General features: G+C 41.5%; 1 protein-coding gene across 6 annotated transcripts in view; it reads right to left on the bottom strand.

The window, feature by feature from the left end:
- The window catches only part of LOC110676020, a 68,512-nt gene that overhangs the window by 23,025 nt on the left and 26,197 nt on the right, over nt 1-19,290 (bottom strand). For 2 of the 6 annotated variants that reach the window (XM_021842401.1, XM_021842361.1), the window contains exons 3-4: nt 14,109-15,100; nt 13,728-14,050 (exon numbers count right to left, since the gene is read on the bottom strand). The exons of 1 other annotated variant lie outside the window; for it this stretch is intronic. In XM_021842401.1, coding sequence (XP_021698093.1) covers nt 13,728-14,050; nt 14,109-15,100 — 1,315 coding nt within the window. Of the gene's footprint in view, nt 1-1,024; nt 1,612-13,727; nt 14,051-14,108; nt 15,101-19,290 lie in introns of those variants that run through there. 3 more of the 6 variants (XM_021842383.1, XM_021842363.1, XM_021842391.1) reach the window with 3 other exon arrangements.

Below are 19,290 nucleotides of genomic sequence, written 5' to 3'. Positions count from 1 at the left end.
TCTCCCATCGGGTAGATGATGAAATAGGCTCAAATATGGCGATGGCACAAATCTCCCAACTGGTGGGGAACGTGCCTTTGGAGCCGGCCTTCTGATACCTGATACCTATTAACCCGTATAGGCCTGAGTGAAAGCAAATATACTAAAACCCTTACCATTCATCGAATACTTAACGGATTCAAATAATTTTTTGTCAGTATTTTGGACCACATGTCTTGTTTCTAGAAATGGCTAGAGAAACTCGGGAATAGTCCTGTAGACGGAGTTATTGCGGTGGGTCCCTGGGTCAAGTCGGGTAGAAAAAGGCGACTTTTTGGGACATGCCAAGTTATCTTTATTTATTTCCAATGGCATTCATTTTATTTTGCATAAATCATTAGGATCTGATATTCAACATTATAAATGAATAGTTTTGCTCTGTTTAGAGTGTACCAGACGCGGCCACTAAGGCTTAATGACCTGAAGAACCGGCTCTAGATCTGTTAAATATTAAACCGTTTAAGATCTCTAAAAGTATAGATCGAACATAATAGTTCACTGAAATGCATTCCCATAAGCTTGACACAGATGTTAAGATACAAATTGTGCACTTTATCATAAATTTGAGGCATCCCGGGGACACGAAAATGGTCATTTGTAGGATCAATCAAATGCAGTTAACATTATTATTCAATTCATTACCAGAAGGATTACGCTGATGCGTTTTTCTTAAAACTCCTTGATATAGTGGCCACATCATAGCCGATTCTGTAAATTATCTGTGACTTAAAATTTGCATTGCACAGAATCACAAAACCATTACCACCCGACCTGACCCAGTGATCCACCGCAATAACTCCGGCCACGTGAACATTCCCGAGATTCTTTGACCACTTTTAGAAACTAGATATGTGCACGAGTATACTGACAAAAAATAATATAAATCCGTTAAGTATTCGCTGAGCGGTGGAAGCTACCAGCCCTGAGTCAGAATTTTGTTTACATTTGGTATGTTGCACTGTGTAACCAATCTCCTCCCCATTACCTTACCCCCTTGTAGACGCCCCCGCATTGAGGAGGAAAGCTTCATTGGAATCGATGCACCGCTGCCGGAAATTGTACGCCGAGCGAAGGTCTTCCGCACAGCCCAAACAGATGGACTGTGGCAGGTGCGGATCATTGGTGACCATAATTTCAGTCAGCTCAAAGATCATTTCGGCCACGGATTTTCCGTAATATTCCAGCACCGCTTCGACCGGAACGGCTTGGTTGCCCTCCAGTTTTCTACATGTTCTACACTGAACGTTTTGCGGTGGCTGCGTGATATTCATGGTTTTAGCAGTTTCCTCGCAATGCAGTTTCATGCGAATCGATTCCACTGTAGAATTTGACTTTCAATCACTAAGTTTTAATAATTTCAGGCTTCACAAACACAGTTTTTTGCTAAAACATTTCAGGAGAATCACAACAATAATGTTCACATGTTTACGATTCTGAGGCCATTCACTGACTGAATGATGACGGAAAATGACGAATCGAACGCGATCTTGATGACACCGCTAGAGGAACCACCCGGAAACGGAACGAACAATAACATTCTACACTGATGAGAATGAGCTTGCGTATTCTATGGGGAATGACTGTTTTTTTTTTCGATTGAAAATATCGCAACGTAGTGAATTGATTCACATTTTGAACTTTTTTGTTTTTTTTTTTTAACGTTAATGTTTCCAGTGGACGATTTGCCCTATGAAGGAAGTACCACACTAGACATCGGACTAGGATGAATGCCCAGTAGCCTGGGACACGGTTATATGAAAAATTTAGATTCTCGCTCCAGTCAACTTTTTGGATTGCATTTAGGTCCCATAACAACTGTGCAAAATTTCAGCTCGATCGGAGAAACTATATTTTAGCGCCAGCCGTTCAAAGTTTGTATGGGATTTACTATGGGAAAACTTACTTTTACAAAGAAAAATCGCCAGAGGTCGCCCATTGACCTCTATAAAAATTCTGAACACAGATCTCGATAAGTATTTCTACGATGAACAACATTGCCGAAGACCGCAAAGCAATCCGATGCTTGTGAAAAAAGTTATTAGGCATAGAATATTCGGAAATTTTGCTCGATTTTGTTATTATTATTATTCCTTTACGTGTTGATCAACGTCGCTTTGCCAATAGGTTTTCATTGAATAACTTTTTTCACAAGTGTTGGATTGTTTCGCGGTCTTCGGCAATATTCTTCATCGTAGAAATACCTATCGAGGTGTGTGTTCCGAATTTTTATAGAGGTCAATGGGCGACCTCTGGCGATTTTTCTTTGTAAAAGTAAGTTTTCCCATAGTAAATCTCATACATACTTTGAACGGCTGGCGCTAAAATATAGTTTCTCCGATCAAGCTGAAATTTTGCACAGTTGTTATGGGACCTAAATGCCATCCAAAAAGTGGACTGGAGCGAGAATCTAAATTTTGTCCCACACTAATGCCCAGTGGCACAGTCGAAATACCCCTATTAAACATTTGACAGTTCAACAGCCAACTAAATTAGTTGAAAAATCGGTTGATTGCTGCACCGACGCTTATGGAAGATTAACACAGGGATCAACCGAATATCACCCGATTTAATAGGGTTGGCCGACGCAATCCTACTAAATAGGTGGATAAATCGGTATTTTAAGTAAAATCCAAGCAAGTTGACCTACTAAACATCAGATTTCCTCGGTCATCCGTTTTAATCTAGCGATTAGTCAGTTGATCGCTGTGTTAATCTTCCATAAGCGTCGGTGCAACAATCGACCGATTTTTCAACCAATTTAGTCGGCTGTTGAACTGTCAAATGTTTAATGGGGACATTTCTGACGAAAAGTTTTCCGGATTGCAGCGGGAACCGAACCCACACCCTTTGACTCGATGAGGCTAAATGGTTGGTAACACTAATCGCACGGCCACTGCACTAACGTATCAAAGGCACTAATCTCACAAAGGAAGCATCCAACAACAGCGCACTCCTTTTTTAGCTTTTTGCGCATGCTTAAAATAAGAAGATTATGAATGTTTGCCCACTGTTTTTACAGTTAAGTGCCTTTCAAAACGTGAGTAGGGCAACAAGTCTGCCATTGTGACGGCCATCTTTGGATTCCGAGATGTTTCATCTAAAAAGCTTGAAAAAATTACCAATATTTCAATATTCATCGCCTTTAACCAATTGGCTTGTTTAGGGGTATCCTGCTCTTTACATTTTCAGATTCTACGTTACAAACTGAGCCAGAGTCGAAAGTTTTATAATTTTCCGTGCCCTGGAACTATTTTTAAAACACGTTTTAACTTAGTATGGAAATAGCGTTTGAAGCACCCCTCGGCAAATTTTACTTCGGGACGAGCTGTCATTATGTAAATTGAAATGTCATTGAGTCGACGGAATGAAACCTTGTTCAATCACTTTTCATATCAAAATTAAAATATCAAAGCGCAATAAAATCGTGTTACACTTAGAAAAATATGCTCTTTCGATCAAGCTACAAAACCCCGTGATTTTTTCATCACTAAACAACCCAATTGTTAAACGCCAGAATGATTTGGCTAGGACCTAGGTACCTTTATTTTTTGTCATTACTTAGAATATTTTTTGAATAGTTCGACATTATTGATGTCGATGTAATTTTTGAATTTGCATACCGGTTACCCCCGTTGGTTTGACCACATTTAATCTGAACACTTTTTAATTTGTACCCCGCTAATTTTCACATCGTTCAGATTGGTTCAAACGTCATTCAGCTCACGGAACGGAATAAAGTGAAATGGAACGCTGTGGAACGGAACGCAGAATCAAAACAAAACAGCCAAGGGCTTATTCACAAATTTCATAACGCTGAAGGGGGTAGGTGGGTGTCCTCATGTTGTTACGGCTCATACAAAATTTGTAAAATATTCATACAAAAAGCGTTATGAGGGGGTGTGTGGGTGTCAAAAATGGTAATTTTTAGCGTTATGAAATATGTGAATGAACCCCAAAAGGGTAACCAGAAGTACGATTTTCTGTTGTTCGTAGGGTGACTAGAAGTTCAAATTAAAAATGAACCCCGATGGTTTGCATGAGGTACCGTTCAAATTGCACGGTATCTAGTTTTATGTAAGAGTTGTATGTTTCCTCGGTTTCCTCCTTATCCGTGGTTCGCATCACCGACGAAAATATTTTCCCTCCTCCAATAATCAACACCCTTTCCGTGGTGATTGTGGATATGCAGAGATATTCTCGGTCTCCAGAAGCAACAATTACCGTGCACCCCGCTAATGCAAACCATCGGGGTTCATTTTTAATTTGAACATCTAGTCACCCTAAAATCGTGTTTCTGGTAACCTCTTTCGCTGTTTTGTTTTGATTTTGCGTTCCGTTTCACAGCGTTCCATTTCACTTTACTGCACGCTCGTTCAGATCTACTCACAAGTGAGTAGATTTCGACTCACTTCGGAACAAAGTGGAACTACTCAAAAGTGAGTAACACCATCGTTACTCACTTTAGAGTAACATTGTCAAATGTCAATATGGGAGTAACACTTACTCACTTCGTTTGATCTGAAATTTGCGAAAGTGAGTAGATGTCACTCACTTCAGGAAATAATATTTTTGGAAATAAATTTATTATGTTATTCATAAAATCAGGAGAAATATTTAAAAAACATAACATTTATTCATTATCTCTTACATTACTATATGAATAATACATGATAACAAGTAAAAAAAAGATATTTGTGTTGAAAATTTCGCTGCTCTGGAATGGATCCCCGGATGTTATAAATCTCTGGGGGGTTGATGAAACCATGGAGGATGAAGTTTGACCGTGCCAGTAGCCTTCCCGGTTAGACTGTAAAGAATTGATAATTAGCCCAATAAAAAGTACGACGGTAAAACTTACTGTTTATATTTTTTTCTTGCGGTTGTTCGATCAAAACCAGGACTTAGTCATTTTCACTCCGACCTCGCTTCACTTGATATCAGGATTATTGACTTCGCAGCACTAATCTGAAATTCGCTGGTTGGACTTCCGAATCGAAGTTTCAAGCAAACTATAACTGCCGGCTCGGCTTTTGTCTCGACTGTTTTTGAAAACAGTCCGACATCACGTCGACGGAAAAATTTTCACCACAACGGAGGATTTGTCAGTTCGAGCGCGCGAAATTTTCACAAGTCTTTGACGTTTACAAAGTGAGTCGAATATGTTTGTGTTTACTCAAAAATGAGTAAGGTCGTTTTCTTTCATGGTTGAGTAAAATGTTACTCACTTTGATAAAATAAGGTTACTCACTTTTGACAGCTAACTTGAAACTTCAAAAGTGAGTCAAAGTTACTCTCTTTTGAGTAGATTTGAACGAGCGTGTGCGATCCAAGAGCTAAATGACGTTTGAACCATTTTTAATTTGAACGATGTGCAAATTAGCGGGGTACAAATTAAAAAGTGTTCAGATTAAATATGGTCAAACCAACGGGGGTACCCGGTATTCATACTAACATTCCTTTCCCATCACATTTGCATCGAAGGTTTTCCAGTTCCGATCTATCACGGAGTAGCAACCATTGACATGTACAGTCAGTCTATGATATGCATTATGAATTATAAAAGTTACGCGAGAATTCATACAGGATGCATCATGAAATATTCAAGGATGATTCAATAATCCTTCCAGGATGTTTCGAGAATCCTTCCGGAACTTTTCAAGATGCCTCCAGATTTTTTCCAGCATTCGTCGACAATCCTTTCAGAATGCATTCATAATCCTTCCAGGATGCTTCGGAAATTCTTCTGGAATGCTTTTGAATCATTCCAGATGAATTATAGGATGCTTCGTAAATCCGTCTTGCATGAATCGTATATGGAAGTATGCTTCGAGAATCTCCTCAGAATTTTTATAGGATTCTTCGGGAATTCTTCTAGGATACGCTGGGATTCTTACGGAATGACTGTCGGAGGTTTCCTGTATCGATTCCAAAAGCTTTCTTGGAGGATTATCGAAGCATCCTGTAAAGTTTACTAAAGCATATTGGAAAGCCTCGATGAACCTCGGAGCATTCTTAAAGGATTTAAAAAGCAACTTAAAAAGTTAATGGAAACATCCTCTACAAATTCTGAAACCGTTCTTTAAGAATTCTGAAAGCATCCTTCAAGAGTTCTGATTACATGCTTTGAGTATTCTTCCAGTAACATTGCTGGATGTATCATGAATCCTTCCAGGATAATTCGTAAATCTTTCCAAGGTGATTTGCACATGGAAGTATAGGTATTCTGGAAAGATTCGAACAGCATCCTGAAAGGATTCTCGAAACATCTTGAACATATATTAACATATTTTCTTAGCTTCCTGATAGATTTCAGCAAGGATTGTCGAACCACCATGGAAAGATTCCAAAATAATTTTGAAATTATTCTCGAACCATACTTGAAAGATTCTATTGGGAGTAGGCAGTAAAACGTACTACTCTTAGCAGTGGTAGAGACAGAAGAGAAAAATTTTATTCAAATTTAAATCTAGGTTACTTTGATTGACGTTCGGTCTGAACGCCTACTATGATAATTTTATCTTCCAACACTCCTCCTCGGGCAGATCCGGACGTATCCCCACAGCTAGGGTAGAAGCACCGGTTTTGGCCATATGCTAATTGTAGCCATAGGGGATTATACACCGTTTTACATAGCCAATCAGCATGACAGTAGATCACATTCACATATTAGAGCTACATTCATTTACTCGTCCAAATTGATTCAAAACACAAGAAAAACAATTCATTTTCCTTGTATTTTTAACTCCCATACACCTGATTTGGCCAGGACACTTCTAATTTAGCCACTCTCATGAGAAATCAATGCGATTGGCCAATTAAGGAACAGAAGTTAAATCTGTGGCCAAAACTGCCCAAGTAACCACGAAGCTATATATGAATACTTTATGTTTGCTCTATAGTGTGCTATCAGATTTTGTTTTAAAGTGACATAACCTTTAAGAGCTTTATAAAGCATAATTAAAGTGGGAAAGGGCCCCACAACAACCAAATTAATGCAATACTTGGTAAAGCAGTTTTAATGCACAAGCCCTACTAAAGCATTTATGTTTGTATATTTAGGGTTTATGATGTATATTAGCTTAAAATAATGTATGTTTAGGGCTTGCGTTAAAAATAAACAAAACAATGAATCCATTGACTACCTTTCAATGGTTTTCTTTACCAGCTTAATGATTTTTTTTTGTTGGTATCAGGATTCGAACCCACAATTAGGATGATGGTGTGCTGGATGCCTGGCGCGTTGGTGTCCTGTGCTAAAGCTGCTGATGTAATAAGGTAGGATAAAAGTTCCTTATAAACGAAGCCGCCGTGTGTTATTACGAATAGAAAGAATTCTCTTCGGCGACTGATTTCCTTTCCTCACCAAATGAAACATCAATAGAAAGAATTTGATCACCATTCTTTCTCGTAGAGGAAATAACTGAACTTATCCCACAAAACAAAGCCCTAGTGCATTAAATAGATTTCAGTGGAGAGAAATTGATCGACATTTCCTCTCGCTCCTTATGAATAAAAGAGTCTCATAGATAAAATACAAAAAAATTTGAATGAATACATATATCCTTAGATCATGAAATGGGGGTTCGAGATGAAAGAAAGTTATTTCATTATTCTTCCATATCCCACAAAACGCAATAAGCGAGTGCGAACGTGCTCGATCGTCTTACTTATTAATTACAGATTCGAGTGCGTTTAATGAGGTTATGTAATATTGCATGACAGCATAACTGTATATTCACTCTAAACGCTTAGCATAATGCTATATTAAAATAATGCTACAAAGCATTTACAATTTTAATCAAATGCATCATTGCTTGACAGTTATTGAATAAATGCATGATAACATTATTAATGCACAAAATGTTGACTTTCGACCAAATTAATGCAATGGTATAATGCTTGTAGTTACTTGGGTGGTTCCGTTGACCTATATTGACCAACGGGATTTTCAAAGCGAAAAAATTGTTTTAGCTTAGTTTTGATATTTTACACACGTAATATGGATTGATAGCTTGCAATTGACATATTTGTAGTATGAATACGGCTTCTCATTTATTTTTTATTGACATTTTCTCTTCGGCTGGCCAAAACCGGTGCTTTTACCCTAGTCGTAATCTCTCCAGACGAACCATTTGGAGGGGTTTCGTCATCAAGTCGGCCAGCATTGACTTCGTCGGCCAGTACTGCAATCTAATCTCTCCTTTCTCTTGCAGGTCTCGAACAAAAAAGAACTTTGTATCGATGTGTTTGCTGCGCCGTTCGATACGATCGCTTTCCACCAGCTTGATGCAACTTTGGTTGTCCTCGAAAACGGGGATTGGAACCTCAGTTGCTTCACTTATCTCCTTCAGCAGTTGCTTGGTCCATAGGTATTAGCTCTTGACACCGTTCAGCGAGCGCCACAAACTCCGCTTCGGTCGAACTCAAAGCAAAGCACGTTTAATTTCGTGAACACCACGAAATTGGTCCTCCACCGAACATCAAAATCATGCCGAAATTCAATTTCCGGTTGCGAGCGTCGGCAGCCCAATCTGCATCGACGAACATTTGCAACCCAGCACTGGAAGCACCAAGCTGCAACTTATGATTTATGGTGGTATACCAATACCGATAAATTCGCTAACTTTTCCCCAATCTTGCGAATTCGTGCAGCTGGATTTTTGCACCAGAATCGACACGCTCACGGATACGTATGGCCGCGTGTGTACAGCTACATACAGGAGACCTCCAATCAAGCTCATGTAGTCATGGTTGTTCGGCAGCTGATCCATCTCCTCCTTCTGCTGTAGGTTTCGCTTGCTGCATGCCGAACCATTCGGCCAACTTACGGATGTACATTTCCTGAAGAGCCATTTGCAGCCGATGGCCTTGTCGGCCGGAAGCTGCACCAACTCCCACGTGTCGTTGTCGATCAGCGCTCGAAACTCATCGTGCATGGCGGATTGCCACTGCGACGCGTCGTCGTTTCACAACGCCTCCGTTCGGGTTTGGGGATCGCCCGACTTGCTCGCCGGACGTTTACTCGCTTTCAATCCTTGTAGCCAATGGCTCTGACCGGCTTGGTCGGACTGCTGTGTAGAAGCAACGGAAAGGCTTTTTTTGATAACACATAATCATTGTACTTGCCAGGAATTGCGCGCTCCCGACCGCTACGACTCAACACCTGTGACTCCGGTGGATTTGAAGATTGTCGCGGTGGGAGCGCCGTAATAGTCACGTCACCCTCAGCACGTTCTGAGTACATATTCGCCGCCGTTGATTTCAGCTTGCGAATAAAAATCTTCGTCGGATCCAGACGCACCTTCATCGGATGATTCTTCTTCACGTGTAGGCCGGACTGGTTCATCTCGCGGAATCGGTTCTATCGGACTGGCATCGAAGTCCAAATTGACGAACGTCCGCACTCGCGGTGGCTTGCTCTTTGGAGTAGCTGGTTTAGCCTTCACCTCGGCTTGAGGCAGCTCGTTCAGGAAAACGACGTCACGGCTCCTGATTACGTCCTTCTTCACCGGATCATACAGCCGGTAGGCTTTGGTCAGCTCGTCGAAACCGACCAGGATGCACTCTGTCGATTTCGCACCCCACTTCTTCCGCTTTTGCTTGGGAATATGGACCATCGTTTTCGCACCAAATACTCGCACATGGGAAAGATCGGGCTTCCGACCGATCCATGCCTCCTCTGGTGGTAAATCGTGACGTACGTTGCAGCTGCTACCGCTTCCGCCCAGAAAGACTTCGGTAGTTTCGCCTCATAGAGCATGCATCTTGCACGCTCGACGACGGTTCGATTGACACACTCGGCCACTCCGTTTTTCTCCGGTGTGTATTCGGTGGACTTTTGGTGAATGATGAAACGATTTATTACAGTACTCTTTACCGTTATCGCTCCTGATGGCTTTCCATTTGGCGCCAGTTTGCTTCTCCGCTAAAGCACGAAACTGATCAAATGCGTTCAGCACCTTAGCTTCGGATTTCGTCTCCAGGAAGTAGACGAATATGCGCCGCGTCCAATCATCCACAAATGACACGTAGTACGTTTCCTGCATTGGTCCGCAAATGTCCGTATGGGCAAGCTCCAACACGCCGGATGCACGATGACCACTGCTTGGAAATGGAAGACGAGTTTGCTTACCCATGGCGCATACCGAACAGTTGTCGATCGCTGTTTCCTGGAATTCGACCCCAGTAGCAAGACCGTTCTTGAGAAGATTCAGGCTGCGTACGTTGAGGTGACCCATTCTCATATGCCAGACGTCCAAGTTGACTGGCGAAGCTGCGAGTGATAGAGCCTTCTGTTCCTCACACTCGTCGAAACGAAATTGTCCATTCGACACATCGTGGGTACCGGTTGCAATGACATCACCATTCGAATCGATTACCTTCACGCCATTATCGCAAAATCGCACCTCATGACCTCGTCGCACGATTTGACTCGCCGAGAGCAGATTGCTGGAAATCGTTGGAATGAACTTGACGTTGTTCACATCTATCGGTGGATTTTCCGGGCAACACTTTGGAAAAAGTTTTACGGTCCCGGCAGCTATTCCCATCACACCTTTATCGGCTGCCATGACTACACACTCAATCACGATTTGCTTGTTCGGTAATTTTTAATACTGGGTACGATTTGTAAATCATAAAAAATACCGAACTTTCAGCTTTTTGATTGAAAACTTCTGACGTTCAGTAATAGTTTTTACTTTTTACTGAACTACGGTAGCTGTCAGACCCAATTTTGCAACATTACCGAACAGGCTGAAAAGTCAGTAAAAAAAATTACCGACTATTCAGTAGTTGATGTTTTTTTACTGACTTGTCGTCAAAATCAAATCAAAACAAACTGATGCGCATGCGGGAAAGTGTCAAATGAGAATCACCTGCTGTAAAATCGTCCGGCGCTGGGAGACACGGCTTTGGCAACCAAACTTTTCCTGCGCCTATTTTGCGCTTTCTCGTGGTAAGTAGTCGAAATTTAGTGAGAAACTCAACCATTTTAAGCAACCAAAAAGGCACAGCGCGATTTAACTGCTTACGTTGGTAAATTCGGTTGGTTTCCATACAAGAGGTAAATTCCTCTGCATCATTGAGTTTGCCTCTTGTATGTAAACCAACCAAATAATGATTTTGTCACACATTTTTCGATTACTTCCACTGAGATATGGGCATACCGTAGATGTTTATTCTCACGAAAAATGCATGTCGATGACATGTCGATTGGGTTTTAATTTGTATTGATTTCTGAAAAAAAAACAGTATCCGAAGAAGCAGAGCACGAAGCATGGGAAACTGGAAAGCCAGTAAAAACGCTCTACAATTTTACTGACTAAGTCTGTAATTTCCATCAATCAAAACATATTTTGGTTTACTGGGTTTTTTTCGGCAATCGTAAAAATTACCGAAAAAACCGTAGTTCCAAAACCCAGTAAAATTTTACTGGGGTCGGTAATCTGAATTGGCTGTGTACGCCACTAGCCGGTCGCGCATTCACCAGTAACCGGCTATTCATGGTGCAGTGGTCCGATGCGCAAGAATCGAACACCCAATCGTCGTTGCTATGGCAACTATTCGCTGTTAGCACCGTGCTAAATACTGATCCCTTCCTCGCCTGGCTTTTCACCTGGCATTCCCTAGCAATGTGCCCTTACCTATGGCAGCGCTTGCACTTCGGACCTTTAGGCTGCGCAGCTGACCGGTTTTCCAACGAACGCCATTTTGTCCGATGGGATTTGCACTTCCTGGAGCAGCTTCGTTTCGATGCTGTCGCCGGTGATGGGGATGCCAGAATTTTCCAGCGCCATGCTCAAGCATCGCCATGCTTGTACTCTTCCGCAAGACCAGTAAGCAAAAGTGATCCGATCCACTCTTCGGAAATTCCGAATCCCACGCCGCGGAGGTGGTGAGCGGTGGAAATGATTTCCGTTACGTACGTTTCCCTGCTATCTCACGACGAAAGCGATGTGGTTATAAGCTTCCTGAGCAACGCCACCCGACGTGTCAAGCCGGTGTCCTCAAATGATGCTTCAAGCTTCGCCCGAACCTCACGGGCCGTTTTCGCATCCTTCACGTGCAAGTAGTTGATGGGATCCAGAAGGAGAACAATTTTCGCACGTGCTCTTCTACACTTCCTCTCGTCGATCGCCGGCAGCGTTCCATCCTCGTTGGGAATCGGCTTCACTGTTTCCCACAGCTCTTCCAGCTCGAGATAAGTTTCCACCGCAAACTTCCACCTGGGCCAGTTTTCACGACCGCACAACCGCTCGATGGGGGGGAAGGCTTGAGTAGTTTTGAAACTGCTGCTGGATTTGCGGAATCCGTTCCGCTTGGTTGTCACCAGCTCCACCGAGAGACATTTTCTGCTTCGAGAATCTTCTTTTGACAAAAAAAAACTTGGGCCAATCTTCTTTTGAAAAAATACTTGGGCCAATAACCTATTGTAGTACCTATGCAGTAAAACGAACTACTCTTGGCAGTGGCAGAAACAGAAGAGAACAATTTTATTCAAATTTAAATCTAGGCTACTTTGATTGACGTTCAGTCTGAACACCTACTATGATTATTTTATCTTCCAACATATTCTAGTAGAATCCGGAAAGGATTCTGAAAGCGTTTTAGAAGAACTGTAGATGAATTCTCAAAGCATCCTGGAGGGATTCATAAAGTATTATCAACCCATTTTGGAAGAATTCGTGAAAAATCCTGAAAGAATTCTCAAAGCATCCTGGAAGAACTCTCGTAGCATTCTAGAATGATTTTCGAAGCATCCTGCAGGAATTTCTTGGAAATAATCGTAAAGCATCCTTGAAAGATTGTGTAATTATTATGGAAGGATTCTCACAGCATTTTAAATGAATTTTTGATGCCTCTAGAATCCTTCCAGGATGCCTCGATAATCCATTTACATCTCTTCTAGGATGCGTTGGCATTGTTTCGGATTCGCTGTCGGAAGCAACTTGTATGAATTCTTGGTGGAATCTCGAAGCATTCTAAAGGAACATCCTGGGAGGTTTCTGAAAGCATGCTTCAGGAATTCTGAAATGAGCTTAGAAATCTGAGATCATTATTTAGGAAGGATGCTCAAAGCATCTGCTAAAAATTCATGAAGTATTCTGGAAGGATTCCAAAAGCATCATGAAATGATTCTCGAACCACCTTGAAAGTATTTTTTTAGCTTGCTGAAAGATTTCTGCATTGATTACCGAAGCACCTTGAAAAGATTCCGAAATAATTTTGATATGATTTTCAAACCATACTTGAAGAATTCTAGTAAAATCCGGGAAGGATTCTGAAAGCGTCCTAGGAGAATTGTAGATGAATTCTCAAAGCATCCTGGAGGGATTCATAAAGCATTCTTAAAGGATTCTCAACGCATTTTGGAAAATAAAAAATCCTAGAAGTATCATTATGGCTTCTTGGAAGTATTCTCGAAGCAGCCTTGAAGGATTCTAATAGCATTATGTAATGATTCTCTAAGCATACTGCAGGATTGTCGGAAGGAACCTTGAAGCATCCTTGAAGGATTCTCTAATGATTCTAGAAGGATTCTTAAAGCATTCTGAAAATATTGTGGATGCTTCTAGAATCCTCCCAAGAAGCATCGAGAATCAAGTTTTGTACGGAAATGGACCATCCCACCCAACCGAACGACCCCTTCACCCCTGCCCCTAAACCCCCGCACATCAAGGTCCTACCTGGCCGCCGGCCTGCTGATCCGGGCTGAGCACCGCCGACTGGTAGTGCTGGAAGCGCGGGTCCAGGTAGAGCGCCGCCTGGAAAACTTTCCGCTCCCGTAACGCCAGCAGTCGTTTCCCGAGGGCATCCGAGACCGGTTTCGAGAACCGATTGGAGGCCATACCGCGGCGCACGGTTTTCACCACGGACAAGCATTCGAGGTAGAAGCTGGAAAAGGGAACGTGTTCGTCGCTGGTTCGCTCCAGACGTTCGATGAAGGCGTGCAAAGGGAGAAGTGCTTGGTGGAACTCCCGCAGGAGCTGCCAGTCCGGTTCTTCTAGCGCTGGAAGAGGTAAGGTATTCTTGGAATAGTGGTTCTGAGAAGAACTGGGGGGACATACCGAGTTCTGGATGCTTTTGGGCTAGTTTCATAAGGAGTTGTTCCTGTTCAACGATGCATCGTACGGATTGGAACTTGGAGATCCATTGTGAGTGCCAAGTAGGCGGATAAGGAGCGTTGTGTTCCAGGAAGAAGCCCTCGTACTGAGGACTTCTTAAGTCTTGCAGATAACGGTCAATTCGGACGAAGGCCGGATCTGTATCAGAGAACATTTCGTTCAAAGTGGTCAGGATGACGCTGACCACATTTCGAACGACCTCAAACTGTCCTCGGAGTTCTTCTGCGAGTGAATCCATGAGCGCCTCCTCCTTGTTCGGGGCGCCAAATTTGAAGTTCGGTTTGATCAGGGAATCAGCAAAGAGGCTCTGCAGTTTCTCGGGGATTCCGGGGACACTTCCAATGTTGCCCAATACAACTACGACAATCTGTTTGGTAAGAAGCTGATATCTGCCAAGCAGTTCCAGAAATCTGGCCTTCGCATCTCTGGCAGGGAGCGCTTCTGTAACTCGAATCTGTCCTAGAGTTCGAGTTACCAACCTACGAGTGTTGGTAAAATGAGCGCTCACAATTAGATAATGAATCTTCCCATGCGCCATGGATTCAACATGAATCGAGATCAATTTGCCCCTCATCTCCTGTTGCGCAATCCAGATCATCCGCTCCGCCGACTTCTGGATATGTTCCACCATACAGTGGTCGTTGATTTTGAACTCCAAGGTCGTCGTCAACCGGTCCAACAGGGTCTGCATTCCGGCCCATCCGAAGCACTGCACCGGCAGATTGTGCACGGCCATCAATTGGATGCACGCTTCCAGCACTTCAGTCGGGACAATACTGACCGTGTGCTTCCTAGCGATTCGCTTCTGCTCTTCCGCTATCATAGCGCTGTGCATATCGCTCCGAACCAGATTCTTCTCGAAAGCTTCCAACGGATGAAGCTTGCGGAAGTGCCGGATGAAGTTGCCAGCGTCGTAGTTGCTGCGTTGGGCATACCTGCGATAGGATGTCCCAGGAAAATTAAGTTTCTGAACAGTCATGGCACTCAATTGTAGAATAAATGATATGCTTATTTATAGGATTTCTGTAGAACAAATCAACATTCTTGAAAATGTTTTTTTACTTAATCATTTATTTAGCAGGCTCAAGAAAAGAAAAGATGTATTTACAAAATCATAATTTGTTTCTTATAGAACTAAGTTATTTTTGGGAAAGCGTAAAACTCTCGGATTGGTCGAGGTTAAGGAATACAATCATTTTTGGGGATGGGAATTTTGGGCTTACTTGTTGACCTTCAACAGCAGCATGTTGTTAAGGCGTTATTGCTGCTGGTCAACGCAGAGTGGACATGACGACAACCTGTAACGGTACAAACTAGGAGACGGGGAGTTTAGAGGGAAAGGTGGACATTAAAAATAACGGGAAGGGGTATACTAGGTGGACAAGTGGAGCAAAAAAGCATATTATCAAACAAAAACGTCGATTTGCTTCAAAAAATTGTAAACAAGTAACATGTAGCCAAAGTTCAGTCTACCCAACACATCTCTAATATCTTCCTTGTCTGGTTTTCCCAGGGCCCTGAGAGATGTACATAGATTTGATCTGGCAAATCCGTATTCGGGACAGTATGGTTGATGTCTTGGTAACCAGCTCCACAACCACATCGATTACTATCTGCGAGACCTATTCGATAGAGATGCGAGCCTTACGAGTAGTTGTTGGACATCAGCCGACACATTATCTTGATAAAGTCGCGACCATGGTCGCGACTCATGTTCATCCCTTTAAACCAAGACTTCTTTGAACCTGCGGGAGACTTGAATGTAACACCCTGCCAATGTCTCCTGCATCCCATTTTTGTTGCCAACTGATCAAGGCGTGCTGATTGATTCGATAAATCACTCAGAGTATTTCACTAAGGAAATACGGAGAGTGCTTTACCAGCCTCATTGAACGAATAGCCTCTATAGAACTGAGGCTATCTGTAAAAATGAAGTATTGATCAGAGGGAAGAGAGGCAATTCGCTCTAATGAGTAGTGTATAGCCGCCAATTCTGCGACATATACGGAAAAAGGGTTTCGAACGCTATGAACCTCATTAAATACAGCAAAACCAGTGGAATCATTTGTTTTGTCCCGTCGGTGTAAAACTTTTTGAGGCAACTGACATGGCCGAATTTGCTTGCAAAACTTTTTGGTATGTGCTCCGAGCGAAGCAGATCTGGAGTTCCACGGATACCTATCTTGCCTCATGGACAGATCAAACACTACAGTGTTATTGGAGAAGACTGGGAAACATCTACGATTGGAAATATTAAAAGAAGGGTTAACCTCCAGAGTCATGTAGTATAAGTCGATTAGCTTTTCAAAATTCTCAATCACCAATGAATTTGACACTTCACAGCGAAGTGATCTGATGAAGGCAGTACTCCTGCTAATACCTCTAAACTCATAGTATGAGTCGAGTTCATGCAGCCTAGCGCAATCCGGATACAGCGATATTGGATACGCTGGTTTTTGATGTGTTCTCGCGGCGGATTGAAAACAAAAACAACCATATTCGAGGACCGAGCCGAGAGAATTGTTGTGCGATATATCTTTATTAGATCTTTCGGATGGGCTCCCCACCACGTTCCTGTGAGTGTACGCATGAAGTTGATTCGTTGCTGGCACTTCTGATTTGCTCTCCAAAAATAAATTGAATAAGTTCAACAAGCGCCTCTTCGCGACGTCTCACAGTGCGTTGAATGTATGGAGCTTCGGAACAAAAATCAAAACTAGAAGATTAAGCCATTTGAGCACCTTGGTATGAAAGGGAAAGTTGTTTCTGGTCAAAAGAGCTTCAATTTGCATAAATGACATATAATATACGCATAATCGCAAAACTGTCCCAAGCGCCAATTCATATTTTTTACAAGAAAAACCATGCCATTTGTACTTTCATTGCTCATAATGATGTAAGAAGTTATTTGCAAATATGTCTCTTATCACTCGTAGCTGCAAAAGTGGCTTATACGCCTTTATGCAAAAAATCGCATTTTTTTTTAAATTTTTCAGTTTTTTATATGAAATTTGATTAAAATCTTGGAAACTACATTTGAAATATATTATTTTAGGCATAAACTTGCTCTGGTGTAATGTCTGGTTGAGCCGAGACCACATAGTGTTGCAAGATTTTCGGATTTTCCATCACAAACAACTCATTTTCATACTTGTGCTGGTTAAGGAATACCCCTAAAAATAGTCAAAAATCTCGAAGAGTTGCAGGGAGTTGCAGCTGTTTTTTTCAGACCTTTTACAGGACACTCTAAAAACCATGTTTGTGAGTGATTTAGGGTGGAACTCGGTGGAACTTTTTTTGAATCGATTATCAAAGTTGCATGTTAGTATTTCATAAGTTTGATTTCATAGCCAACTCGACGTGTCGATTTCTCATATTCAAAGTTAAAATTGGTGTTATTATCCCATCAAATATACTTTACCAACCTCCAGCCATGTTCTCTTTTGGATTTTGATTAAATACATTGGTTTCAAAACTCTCCGTACTAGTTGAAAGGAATGCTGAAAACATGCGACAAAATTTAGTTTTTCTGCTACTCCGACAATGGATGCTTTCGAAGCTTGTTGTAGGGGGACATGGGGCAAGAAGGACACCCGGGGCAAAAGTGCCACCTCTAATTTCACGTAGTTCAAATCAAATTTTTGATGTTTAACGCAGGATAAGAATAAATTGAGTACTAATTGAGGGTTATGTAAATATTACAGTTAAAAATGTTTAGTACAAAAAAATAGAAAAATGTATTTAACTCACCAACGCAAAAAATGCGAAATATTATAAGAATGTAAGACTGGAAAACAAGGTTTGACTCCCAATAAATACAAAACATATTTATTTTTCCACACAGTATTGATGATTTTCAATTGTTTAATATAGCTGTGAGGAAATTTTTTCGAAAAAGTTCTTTTGACATTAATTTTTACATTTATAGAAACAGTATGTCTTATGGGGCAAGAGGGACACCGCAATTTTCTCATATAAAATCAAATGAACATTTATTTTTCTTGTTTAATATTGCATTAAATCAATGCTTCCTACTAAATCAAATCAAAATAAACCATCTTGGACATTCAAAATGGTTTCTGAAATTTTTCACTTTTATTGTTACAGTCAAATAAGATGAGAACTAAATTAATTTCGTAAAATCTAACTTTTTAACTATAAGTCAACTTTTATCCCTCAGTTTTTATCTTTACTTACTCTAGAATTTATCGTTTAGGTGGGGAAATAATAATATACAAAATTTGTGGCATTTTGCTCTGGTGGGCTTCTTGCCCCATACGAGTGGCACTCTTGCCCCGTGCCTCGTTGAAAAACCTCATAAGAAGGGACATTTTCAAAAATCTCAAATCATCATGTAATTCTTATATTTTTGAAATCTATCGATAACATCATTTAGAACAAGAGGTGAGCTTGCCGCTACACTGGAATAATCTTCAAAACTTGTGCTAATCAACCATGATTTGAACCTATATATCTTAAGGTGTCCTTCTTGCCCCCAGCCCCCCTAGTAATTTTAGTGCTTTGTATGTCTTATAAATACTTGTTTCAATAGCTGATGCTATCTTTAAATACTTGTGGATACTTATTATCGCAGAATAAAATAACTTGAAATTTGATTTTTGTCTATGGAGCAACGCACTGTGCGTCTGGGAGGTTTTTGATCAAGTTAAACTTAATCCTGTCCATTTCTGGGGCAGATTTATTACATGAAAGAAGAGCAAGTGAGAATTTTACCATCGAAAAGGGTAGGCCCATTTCGTTTCGTTCGAGTGGATGGTCACGAATTATCGTTTGTATTTGGACGGAGTCCGGGCAAACTTTCTTCGCGAAATCGAATATCCATCGAGGAGAGCTTTCTTGATCCTCATTTACCGATACCGCGTTACGCATTCTTCTACCGACCGTCCAGAGAGTTCGCATCGCCGTTTCTCGTGTTAGCCCGTTGGCGAAATTTCTCCTGTAACCGCGTTTCTTCGCTTTCACGAGGTTCTTGAATTTGCGATCAAGAAAAGAATACTGCTCGAAATTATCCCGAGTGCCACGTTTTCTATATTCTTTAAACGCGATGGATCATTCACGATAGACTCTGGTGTGTTCGTCATCCCACCACGTAGTGTGAGATCGT

This window comes from Aedes aegypti, chromosome 1 (genome assembly GCF_002204515.2).
Source record: "Aedes aegypti strain LVP_AGWG chromosome 1, AaegL5.0 Primary Assembly, whole genome shotgun sequence".
In the NCBI taxonomy this organism is placed as follows: Eukaryota; Metazoa; Arthropoda; class Insecta; order Diptera; family Culicidae; genus Aedes; species Aedes aegypti.
The sequence above is the reverse complement of the archived record's forward strand: the minus strand, read 5'-3'. Positions and strand labels throughout refer to the sequence as shown.